At 39.6% G+C, this 12,679-nt stretch overlaps 1 protein-coding gene across 1 annotated transcript in view; it reads right to left on the bottom strand.

Annotated features, from left to right (window-relative positions):
• Positions 1–12,679, bottom strand: part of PTPRR (protein tyrosine phosphatase receptor type R) — a 140,810-nt gene that overhangs the window by 51,543 nt on the left and 76,588 nt on the right. Inside the window, exons 5-6 of the mRNA XM_063155055.1 lie at positions 7,476–7,586; positions 3,125–3,387 (exon numbers count right to left, since the gene is read on the bottom strand). Of these exons, the coding sequence (XP_063011125.1) occupies positions 3,125–3,387; positions 7,476–7,586 (374 nt within the window). The remainder of the gene's footprint in view (positions 1–3,124; positions 3,388–7,475; positions 7,587–12,679) is intronic.

The following is a 12,679-nucleotide window of genomic DNA, read 5'->3' as shown; positions in this document are numbered from 1 at the left end:
AAGTATTCAGAAGCACAACATGTTTTAAGAAGCTGGACAAACTCCCAGAAATATTTTTATCCATGCACAGTAGTCCATTAACAATTTTTTTGCCTCTGTACTGGCCAGTGCTATTCCAAATAAAAATGGAAAAGTTCAGAGAGCCAGAGGCTGATGTGGTGCTTTGTGAAAAATCAGTTCCGCTATATTTTTGCATTTAGATCATAGAATCATAGAATAGTTTGGGATGGAAGGGACCTTTAAAGGTCACATAGTCCCATTCCCCTGCCATGGGCAGAGACAGCTTCAATTAGATCACGTTGCTCAGAGCCCTGTCCAATCTGACCATGAATGTTTCCAGGGATGGGGCATCAGCTACCTCCCTGGGCACACTGTGCCAGTGTTTCATTCTCATTGCAAAAGAAATCTTCCTTATATCTAATCTAAATCTACCCTCCTTTAGTTTAAAATCACCACCCCTTGTCCTGCCGAGGGCATGTTCCTCAAAGCAGGACCTAGTGTACAAAGGAATGAGAACTTGAGAGGCAGGCACAGATTAATGGAATAGTTTTGTCTAGAAGGGATCTATTAAGGTCATCTAATCAAACCCCCCTGCAATGAGTAGAGACATCTTCAACTAGATCAGGTTGCATTATCCAACTTTTCTGTCCCATCCTTCAGAGAGATTGTCACAGACTTCCCACCTAGATGACTATGCACAGCTCACTATGTGCTCAAAGAGAAATCAACGAACCGTGGCCCAAACCAGGAACAGTTTGGTCTGGATCACACGAGACATTTCAGGACTATGGATCGCTTGTAAGGAATCAAACCAGGGAGTAATCTGGATGGTTAGAAAATAGAGCTCAGGAACCACTGCCAAACCATGTGACCAAAGGAATCTCCATGCTAATTTTGTCAAGGAGCCCCCATATCCACTCTAGCCTGCCAAGAGCTTCTTCCCCAGGCAGAAACCAAAATCAGCATAGCAAAAATTATTGAAAAGGTGCCCTAAAGCTGTGCCATGAGTAGTACAGGACCTCCAGGTTTGATTCACTCCATCCTAAGAGAAGAAGGGCTGCCAGTAGACTGTTTTGAGCATGGTTTGCAGTGGGCAGATCCATACTGTAAGGTCCACTCCTCCCAAAGGTAATGAGGATGGCCCGAGGCTGCCTAGTGCAAGGGTTTTTTGGGGCAGAAAAGTGGAGAGGAGTTTTCAACTGACCAGTTATCTAGTCACTAGATAAAATCTGAGGCAGAACTTGTCAGTGCATTATTACTTTTTGCTTCCAACACTGCTGAGCGTTAGAACGCATACAGACTTGTTCATAGTAAAGGTTATAGTAAACAAATAAGAAATAGACATAATAATAGCTGCTTATGTCAGAGGAACAGAAGATAAACTATTCCCTAAAGTTCTCTCCCTCATATCCCCAGACCTTTGTACATTGAGCTTGAAATAAACAACCATTTCTTAGGAGTGGACTTGGGCTGATAGAGTCTGTGTTAAACATGGCAAAAAAGAGCTGCACAATGGGATGTTATCACAATGGATTTTGCTTTTTCACAAGTCTGTTAGTGTTCTTTTACAGTAGAAACTGAAGTGCTCAGTTCTTTTAACTTCTTTTTCCTTAGTGATAACCTAAATGTCTGGTTTATTTGGTCAAACATCAGGTTTAGTTTTTTCTCTTTGTATCTCAGCTGTCCATTTTGTCAAATCTGACTCAGAACTTTGTCGTTCCAAAGGATGCAATTAGGTTGAGGAGAATTAAATGTAAAATTCCTATCTGTAGTGGAACTTAATATCCTAAATCAATGGTTTTTACTTTCTTTGCTTGAGAAATGGAAAACTTTCTTGTCCTTATATACAAAAAGTTTCTTGTCCTTAGGTATGAAATCTCTCGGCAAATTCCCTTCCCTCGATCCCTCTCAAGTATTGCATATGCTATGTTAGATATTAAGTATTATAAATTAGCTATGTGATTCTTATGCTTTTGGGTTTATTTTAAGGCTCTTCTGGAATGAGAGAAACTATCAAAATGTATTTACTTGTTTCCTCCATTACTTTTTTTTTTTTTGCAGTGATATCACTACATATTTTATGACAGCTTTGCCTTTAAGCCTCTTTCAGTCACAGAAGAATCAATCCCCCTCCCTGAGCTCTGTCTGTCATAAATCCATTGATAAAATCTCTGCCACTGAAATCCCCATGGCTGAAGCTGAATCAGGGTTACAGCTCAGCTGAGATCCCTCACAGATGAGGCTCTGCTTGGTCTCTGCATGGCGTCTGTTCTTTCATTTATCGTCTGTGCCGGGGCAGCAGAGTTCACTTGCACAGCTGCATGCTATGTGAGCTATTCAGAGCACTGATGCTTTATGAAAGCAGCCTGCAGCCATCAGACAAGAAATTATACAGGTTTCTAACGGAGGAGAGACAGATGTCAGTGTGCATTCTCTTATGTGAAGAATAACTAGTTTTATAAAAAGAGCACTGGCCCAGTTTTGAAAGGCGCAATGAATGGCAGGGTTTGGTGCCCAAGCATTTCTGAGGAACTGCACACAAGAGTTGGTTTTATTACTCATCACTTCTTCCTTTTAGTAAAGCCTGTAGACTTTGCACAGTATCCTGACCACCACGAAAAGCTGCATTTAAGGAAAAAATATGTCCAAAGGTGATAATGGAAACACTGTATAAGATTGCTAAATGCACTCAGTTGGTGTAAATACTTCTAAGTTTTCCAGGTGCTAGGGACTCCCTGAGAATGAGAATGTCCTTTGCTGACAATACATAACCAGCCCTTGAACTCTCTTTCAGGATCTCCAGGATCAAAACAGGCAAAACCAATGAAAAATAAAAAAATTATTTCTTTGGAGTATGGGAAAAATATAATCAGCAAAAAGAATGCCACTAATGTAGTTAATCTCAGCCTAAACCTGAACATTTTCATGTGACCTGAATCTTTGGTCATATGTAAAGAAAAGGAGAGAATACCTGTGAGATAGATGTTAACGCACCAAAATCCCATTTCTCAGACGTCCATATGGCAAAGTCTCCCATTCATTGACAGAAGAGAAACATATGAAATCATGAAGGATAAGTATGAAAAAGTAGAATTAATCCTGAGCACACCAGGCACCAGCCTACCTTTCCTGGAGTCCCACAGGTTTCATTCTGAAAGGAGATGGGCTGGCACACAGGGGAGGTTTAAGCTCAGGAACACATTGGCCTTGAGGGTCCACTACAACATTGATAACCTTTGGAGCCTGTTGAGGCTGGACCATGCTGTTGGTGGTCTTGTACTCAGTCTGAGATGTCTGCAGGGGAAGGGGTGACAGGTGGATCTCCTGCTTCTTTTCCTTCTCTTGCCTTAGTGACAACTGGATCTTCTCCTTTAATCTGTACAGAACCTACAGAAATAAAGAGGACAGCTCAATCTCAATTGCCTGGTAAACAAGGCAAGGAAGGTATCACAAATGCTGGAGAAGATTGCCATAGGTGACTTTCATTCCTAGAAGGTAAGTCACAAGTTGTGTTACACAGCATTTCCCACAACAAAATAAGCATTTCCATTACATAAACTGCAGTGTACACGTGGGCAGCAGGGATTTTAACAGTTCTCACTGTGAATTAGTACTTATTTGCAATACCTGCAGTAGTATTATTTAAACAGCAAATAACACAGAATGGAGATTAGTTTCAGAAGATATTGTGAAGAAGGAAATACTAATAAATACAGTAACTGTAGAAGAAATTTTAAGCATTTTAACACAAGAGACAATGACACAAAATAAAATAGATGTTTATGATTTAGCCAGATACAAGTCTCTAATTACAGCAGCCTCAATTTGTTTTAGAGCAGATGTTTTAGAAGCCCTTACTCATCTGGCATAGAGCTGGTGGTTGAACAGGGTAACTTTACTAGGTCACTTTGGTAACAGTAGGCTGCCATTACTCTGAAATACTCCTCCAGGTAGGGAGAGGCTCCAATATCCTGAGAGAAACATTAACTATTCTGAAATAAAGCTGAAGTGATGAGTGGCCTATGAAGTTATTTAACCATCTGTTCAGAAAAGTGTGCTTTACAATCACCAAGAAATTGATTTCTGAACACACTGTAATACCAGGATTACCTGTCCACATATTGCTTATGAATGTGAACATCTGGAATGTGCAACAAAAGCAGAAGTTGTACTGATCTTCTTCCATCAAACTCTACGCTGATGTTGCTGAACTCTGGCTTGGTGAGGGCAGGCGGGTGGCTTGTGCTCAGTAATGTCACTCCAGAGGTACCCATGCTACACCTGTTTAACATATCTTATTTCTTTGGAGGGCAATACAAAAAACAATTTCTGAGCTATAGCTGTTCGATTTTCAAAACATGCCTTACCAGCTATGACATTTATAAGAATTGTAAATATTGCGAGTGGAGATGGAAGGCACTTACACAGTTTTTTGAAGGTCTCTGCAGATACCCTTGTACTTTCCACTTTGCTTTATCTGATCCTGTAAAGCATTTGATTTGGATCCTTGAGTAAGAGAAAACCTAGACCAGAACATTTTTTCTCTGCAAGCTAATTCTTTGACAGTTGTTGCCCCTGCTAGCACCACATAAAGATCTATCATTCCTTAGCTTTCCAGTGATGGCTAGATATATCTGATGGGTTTGTTTGTTCAAGGATTAGCATTAGAGATTTACTGGGAACTGACCTAATGTCATTAGCAATACACAAAAACAAGACTTGGCTAGGTAAACCATCTGTTCATTCTGAAGGGTTTAGAATTACTAGGATAAGATTTCTTTCCCATAATTTTGCAGAAAAAGAAGTCCTCTCAGGGGTACCTGTGAAGCAAGGGCACTGGTACCAATAAAGAGGGACTTGAAATATTTTTACTATCTTTTTCTCTAGTGAGTGCTTTCAGGTCATTTGTTTCTGATAACCAGCAGATAAGCAGATCACAGACTCATGGCCATGACAATGCTCACCATACCTTCTTGTAACTAATATGTTTTGACATAGTTTCACTTCTTGAGGACCTAAGAAATTATGGTTTTGACTTCTAAAATGTGGACAAGTATTATTTATTATACTATTTAATAATATATTATTAAGACTCTAGGAAAAAAAAGATAGCTTGACCCTAGCAGAAAATGAAAAAAATCTAACCAACAACATTTGATCTAAACACTAACACTTTTCCTCAGAAAGTGTTACAGGGCTATAAGAGTTTTAATGAAAGTAAAGTAAAAAATCCAGAAATGGCCAAAAATATAGTGACCAACCCAATCTGCCACTCTGACACACATTAAATGGGATAAAAAACAAACATGAGTTGTTTGTTAGCTTTACAGATTGGACATACCCATATATTATCAGATCCTGGCAAAATCTGAGACAGTGTCCATTTGTAGTTTAAACAGTAGCACATGTAAAGATACAGGTTGGACCTGGGAGGAACAGAAAGGGGAATCCCTGCAGAAAAGACCACAGAATAATAGCAATTCCATCTGAAAGGAATTCAAGGAGTCTACTAGTATTGACCTCTGCCCTAACTTCACACCCTGAAATAGGGTGTAACTTCAGCTACACCCTATTTCAACTATTTCTGATGTTTGCCTAAAATCAGATGTTTGCCTAAAATCTTAATGGGGGAAAACTCCCAAGCTTCCCCAAGCAATGCAATCCAGGGTCTGGTGACACATGTGATAGCAAAGATCTTTCTAATGAGTCAGCCAAATCACCCTGTAAAAATTTTTCTCTTTTCCAGTCCCCAATGGAGAAAGTATTATCTTCTTCCTTACAACAGCCTTTGAAATCTTTCCATGTTTGAGAACTATCATGTTTCTGCTTGCTCCTTCTCCCTGTCACAAATAAACCAATTATTTCATGTCTTCTGTGTCTCTGATCACTCTTGCATCTCCTTCCTCCTATAATTGCCTGACATTTTAAGCAAATGTGGTGGACAGAGACAATAGAAAATGAGTAAGACATGACAACCAAATTACCATAGCAGAGCTGAATTCAGATCTTAGAGATCATATCCTCATTTATATATCCCAGGGTAAGAAGTGTATTTTTGCAACATTGATGTTGCTTATCTACTTCTGTAATACTGTTCTGTGATACTGCTGGAACCTTTCCTACAGAACTGTTGTTTTGCCACATATCTCCTACATTGTATCGATGCACATGATTACAGCTCTTGTCACTGCCAAGCAGCACTGCTGTTCTTCCCCATCTTTTCTCTGGCACCCGAAGAATATTTGAAGTTCTGATACTGTCATACAGAATGCTTTCAATTTCCAATATTGTTGATGCATTCCAGGTCATTAATGAAACTATTGTGTGGTACCAGGACAAGAACAGCCAGCATTTTCTATACTTTTCCAGTTAAATAGTCAGTAATGACCAAAATATCTCTTCTCCAAAACAGAGAGTAGAGAAGAAGAGATTTCTAGAGTTATCCTCCTCCTTTGAGTGAAATGGCATGGAGAGATGGAGACAACAAGAAAGTAGAAATTAAATAAAGCAACAATTTCCTGTGATAAAACAAGTACTTTTCAAATCTTAGGGAGACCTTAAAAGATGAAATAACATTTTGTTATAAATTTTTGTGAACATTTGTATAACTGTGAACATTTTTAAATAACTTTAGATTAAACATGCTTTCCATCTTAAGGTTGTAAGTGGTTAAAGAAAATTAAATGTGTTTGAGAGCAAAATACCCCAAGATACTGTGTGTTCATAAATGCTGACAATTGTCAGAGAATTCAGTTAGCACTTGTATGTGTGCACTGTAGAAGTATCACACAATTTAAAGAAGGAAAATGTATAAGATACAACGTTGGAAAAAAATGCAAAAATTACGCTACAAAAGTCAGTAGTGGTATAGTGTTCTTCATCTTCTGTGTGACCACTGCACTTCTCATATTCAATATATTAGAATTGTGCCTAATGCTCAGAAACCTAGCCACTGAGCTCATGCAATGTGAATGGCAAACCTGCTCAAAAATATTATTATTCCTTCATGTTCCTACTAGTTATTTCAGTTTATTATTTGTGCATTTGATACACAAATACCAACACACACTCTAACAACTGTGCACTGACAACATTTTATCAATGTGGTGTTGCTTTTACTATTGAATAAAACTAAAATAAAGGCAGGTAAGAGGACTTCAGGGATCCTGGGAACTAAGAAGGTTGAGAAGTCATCACTCATGTCCCTACACAGTTATCCTGTAGATTTAAGAACCTGTTATTTATTTCTTCAGCTTCCTTCTAGTTACATTCTTCATTCAACTCAAAATGCATCAAGAAATGTGATTCTTCAAACTTTGGTTTCCCAGCATTACGAGAGTGACCAATTCTTACCTCGGAGTTGAGTTTCTATTAGCCTTGAGAAAACACCCATCATGTAAAGAATTTGTGACCCTATCCTTCAGACTAAGAAAAGCATGAAATAAAAACAAAATAAAGGTAAAAGGGAAACTTACCATTAAACAAGTCACTAGAATGACAAAGATGCTGAGAAATATAACAACTGCATAAAATCCTTCTTTGCTCCAGATTTTGTCTGCTTCGTGCTGGCCTTGCAAAACATTTTTCTTTTTTAAGCAATGAAACAGAAACAGAAAGAGAAAAAAGGTTATAGAGTGGCATGTGCAGATTAAATAGCTCTCCTTGGGCATTAATCACTCTCCTCAGCTTTGTCAGCGCTGAAATTCCACAGCACATGGCATGACTTGGAGCGCTGCTATTGGCACCCCTGCCCACGCCCAGTCCATGGAGCAGGCACACCCCGCGCTCCCAGCGCCGCGCCGGGATCTGCAGCCCCGGGAACTGTCCCCAGCCGGCACAGGCTGCCTGAAGGTAAACAAACGTGGCCCAGCACCACTCTGGGAAGCCACCTGGCTGCTCAGGTGAAAGGGCTGTGCTCCCACACGGCCTTTGGGAAGTGCTTGCCCTGCCCTTCTCCCCAGGGCTTATCTCCAGCCCTCGCACGCACACGCCAGCCTTCCCAGTGTCTACACCTGACACGGAGCAAAGAGCAGGTGACTTGCCTGTTTGCCTTCGTGAGCCAGGAAGGCCTCACACTGTCACTTCTAGTTATTTCACACAAATATGTAAAAAATATTGATTTTGCTGAAAATAATCTCATTATCTGTTTATCTCTAATTCTGATTATGCTTAATCTCATTATCTTTGGCTTCCTGCTGATAGAACATTTCTGTAACAGCTGCGCACACTAAAATTTCTAGAACTCCTAGGGAACTCCTGGGAATTATGAAATAATAATGATTGTAAAAGCATTTATTTTTGTCTTTATTGCAGCAGTGGGACTTGGTTGGAGTATTAAATTACCAGAATTTCACTATGTTTTCAAATATAGATTTTGTAGCAGAAACAAAGTACATGCACCCTTGGTCTAACTGCAATATATTATTTAGAATAAAGTATGTTGTCTGATGCTTCTGGGACCACAGTTCAGTAGACATTGCCAATTTTTAGCTACTTGCTTTTATTTTCTTAATTGTGTCTTTTCAGTAGAGTTCTCAGACTGAGTTAAATCAACTTTCTAAAATTCTGGTTTCCATCGTAAATGGTCAAGGTCTTTGTGTTTCCCTCTGCTGAAATTCTCTAATGGCTTTAAATAAACCTCTAGTTTAAATACAGAGCTCTCTTCCCATCCCAATGTGGCCTTTTCTCCTCTCAGGGGATGTTGTGTTTATCACAGAGGTTATCACAGAGGAAAGAGTTCCTCCATACAAAGATGAGTGGCTGCTCAATGGGCCTGTAGAACAGCAGGGATGCTCCAACACTTTTGCTTAGCCACCCATTAGCCTGCTCTTTTGCACAGCTAATGTATCAAGACAACTTCGTCTTCCAAAAAGGCAAAGCCTCCCAAAACCGAACTTCTTTAGCCTCCCACACACAGAAAGTCTGGATGATGATGAATTCATGTGGGAAAGCTTTCTGAGGAGTGGGAGCTCATGGCCTGAGGAAGAGAACAAGCTGACAAAGAATGCTGGGTGCTGGATCCTGATATAGTTCTCATGGTCCTCCTTTCAGCACAGCATTAGGCACTGCTGGTTTTGAAAAGAGGACAATGCAAGACAATTCACAGATACAATTACCACAAAATGCAAACATTTTGAGAGAAATTTGGTAGCATGGCTAATTTACAAAGACTTGCTTGCTTGAAGAAATGCTTGTGTTTAACTGGGAGTTGACTGCTTTAGAACTGAAAGTGTAATAAAGAAGAGTTTTCTTTGGAAGTAATAGTCCTGGGCACCAGAATGGAAATCCTTCAGCACAACTATAGAAACCAATCTTGTAAACTTAGTATATTTGTGTGTTAGTGTAAACATGCATCGTGGTCTCAGCTCCAAAATGTGGCAGGTATTAACAGTTTAAAAAGGCTTATAAAGTGTCAGTCTGATGTTTAATGAGCAACTTAAAACTCAGGGCTTTCAAAAAGAACCTGGAAACCTTACCAAATATTTCTGCAAAAATTGTTCCTAGACATATTTAAACACTGTGGCTACTGTAGTGGGGTACAGCTCTCTGTGCAATCTGCTACCTCAGCACAGCAAGGTCATTCTGCTGTGCTCATGGCACAGGACTTGGGTCCCAATACTGGCTCAGAGCCCAAACCTGCAGCTGCTGCACGTCCAAGACTGCTCCTGTTGAGCTCCATGGGAATCCCATGGTGACAGCAGCAGCTGCAGCTGTGGCCTATAAGCTATGAACTCAATGTCTGACCCTGAGTGGGTTGGTTACCTGATGGCTTTCTGGTGTTCCATATCTCTCAGGAGGAAATTTAGATACAAAGCAGGAGCTAAAGGAGAATTGGCCATGCTGACCTTTTGTAACTGAGTAAATGGGATGTTTTAATACCTCTTTACTGAATGGACGAATACACTAAAAATAAATTAAAAGCTAATGGGATTTTTAGTCACAGTGGATGAGAGACATATAAACTTTAATTCAATGATGTTACAAAACTTTAAAAATATTTTATAATAGACTTCATACATATAACAGACTGAAGCGAATAAAAGAAGAGAAGACTTTAAGAGAATTAATCTCTATAACGTCTGTCTATTGCTATGTGTGTTCAGGACATGTCTTTGCCTGACTTGTCTTTCTAACAATAATGTTCAAAGAATACTAACAAATGCTGTAAAAAAGTATACCACAACTTAAACTTACTTGACACACCATTTTGAAACACTTTAGTAGTACCTTCACCTACTCAGGTAAATCTCTCTCCCAGATCTAGCTGGTGGAAAGCAAAATCACTGCTTAAGCTGCTTCCTAATGACAGAAGAAGTTGTGACCTCCAGTAACTGAGTCATCTCACACCCATGATAAGGAATTGCTTTTTGAAACGTCAATGCAGATCATTCAGAACTTTGTTCCTTTGTCTGGGAAAACTGATAAGAGGGATAGCAACTACGCTCACTACAAATTGCTGACACCCAGGAAAAAAGCTAATAGGATGGCCAAATGCAAGGCAGAAACGAGAGGATTCTTGTCCTTCAGATAGTTTCTGAGGAATAGGCTTGAGGATATACTCAAAATAATCTGCAAAGATCTGCAGCTAATAAAAGTGGGGGAATATCAGAGCAGATGGAGTGGCAAGGGAATTTCAGTAGCTCAGGGAGCACCAGATCCTAGAGCAAACAGGGAGGAAGGAATAATTTCCTAGCATTTCCATTCCCTAACGAGTCTCCAATAAGGTGAGTTTTTCAGGCAGAATGAACCAGGTCAGTTTAAACTATTTGAATTCAGCATAATTCAATGTGTGGAAGAATCAAATGTAGTCTTACAATGGCATTCAATCACTAACCTTACTGAAGAGTGCCTGCACACAAGGGTATCTACGGAACTGGAACAAATGTGTTTTTTCTAAACAATTTTTATAAACTTTTTTTTTTTTTAAAGATACTAAAATCCATTCTGACTTTTATGGTCTTATTATGGGAAAAACAGTGGAGTATTTCTACAAGCAAGTAAAATGAGCAGCCAACTTTTGATAATAACAAGATAGACATTAAGTAGTCAGTGTGAAATCTGAGATGGAAAGATTCTCCTGCAGTATCAGGACCTGCCAAAGAAGGTAAATTTTCAGTGGAAAACAGGTGAATTTGCAAATTGGGTCAGTTAACCCCAATTAGTCTCTTGGGCTGGAACACTAATGAGAGCATAGCAAACTGTAGTTCTGAGCTCAGAGGAAAGCTTACAGGGAGCTGGGGGTAGAGCTCAAGATCAAAAAGGGTTCATGGAAGTTCACACTGAATAGCTTTGTTTTTTCTGTTATTTTAACTATGTTAGCTGAGGCACATTAGGAAAGGCTGCCAAGAAATCCTTTCCACCCCCAGTGAAAACATGTAGGAATGTGTGTGACCTCTCAGGCTCACAGGACACTGGATAATAACCACTTAACCATGTCTCCCATGAAAAATACACCCCAAAGGCTCTACTTTGGGTACATGTGTGATGAAGTGCTGCGATTCCACATCCACACTGGCAGCCTGCAGGGCTCCTGTTTCTGTTGGGTGCTCTGGGTGCACCGTGCAGGTTTTACACTACAGCTGCCTTGCCTGATCACAGGAGCATGTCCTTGTGCCCTGCTTTCTTCCCAGGTGCCTCTATCAGTCCAGGCTGTTGTAATTTCTAAGATACTGGTTTTGATCACTTGTCCTTACAGCGACTCACAGTTTCTGTATACTTTAAGTGCATGATTGCTTCCTTTGATTTCTTCTCTAATATGTTAATATCACATACTTCAAAGGCAACCTCTTTGTGCAAGGAGGCTGTAATGCTTCATTTTGGGATTGCATAATATTGGTATGAACTCTGGAAATTTCTCCTTCAGTGACACATTTCCAACTGGCAGTTAGCTTAGCTCTCAAAACACAGTAATCCTTATCTTATGTAGTGTAACTTCAGTTATTTTTGTCATTCAAAATCACTTCGAGTTCTCTTCTAGTAAATTCTGAAATCTAGTAAATTATGAAATCCAAGCAATTTAAAGACTTTAGGATGCCAGGATTCCCACACCATAATAACAGACTGCCTAAGTCCTTGAATATAGTCCTACCATCATGCACAATTTGGTACTTTGTTCTGGAGAATTCTGTGCCTGACTGTGGTACATCCCATGGAGCAGAACTCAGTCTGAAATCCCACTTTAGACCACAATAAAAGAACAAATGCTACAACTAGGATAAGCCATTGGAAAATCAAGGAGATATGAAAGGTATAGACATTGTCCTAGACCCCTGAAATGGCAAAGACACCTTTAAATTTACACATTTCCACTGGTACACATCTCATTTTACACCAGGCATTAAAGTACTCTCATGGTTCCTAAAGAAAGACATATAGGGAAACTGCTCTTTTAGCAACTGCAGAGTAAGAAACAGGGATATAATTCTGAGACCAGCAATTTACTTGAAAATAGATCAAGCAGTGATCAATGCATCACAGATGTGAACAAGCAAATTATTTCTGTAATGAATGGAAATGTAGTTCCAGGTACTGACATCCACTGGGTCTTTTGCTGTTTATGGTATAGTATGGGCTGAAACTTTGAGCAGAGTAGCTTTCCATGTGGGTTTTCCTACATAATCGTGGTAAAATTTCTTTGGACAGGATAATCTCCCACAGCATTAACCCTCTGGGGGTCTAG

This window comes from Melospiza melodia, chromosome 4 (assembly GCF_035770615.1).
Source record: "Melospiza melodia melodia isolate bMelMel2 chromosome 4, bMelMel2.pri, whole genome shotgun sequence".
Taxonomy (NCBI): Eukaryota; Metazoa; Chordata; class Aves; order Passeriformes; family Passerellidae; genus Melospiza; species Melospiza melodia.
This window is presented reverse-complemented; position numbering and strand designations above follow the sequence as displayed.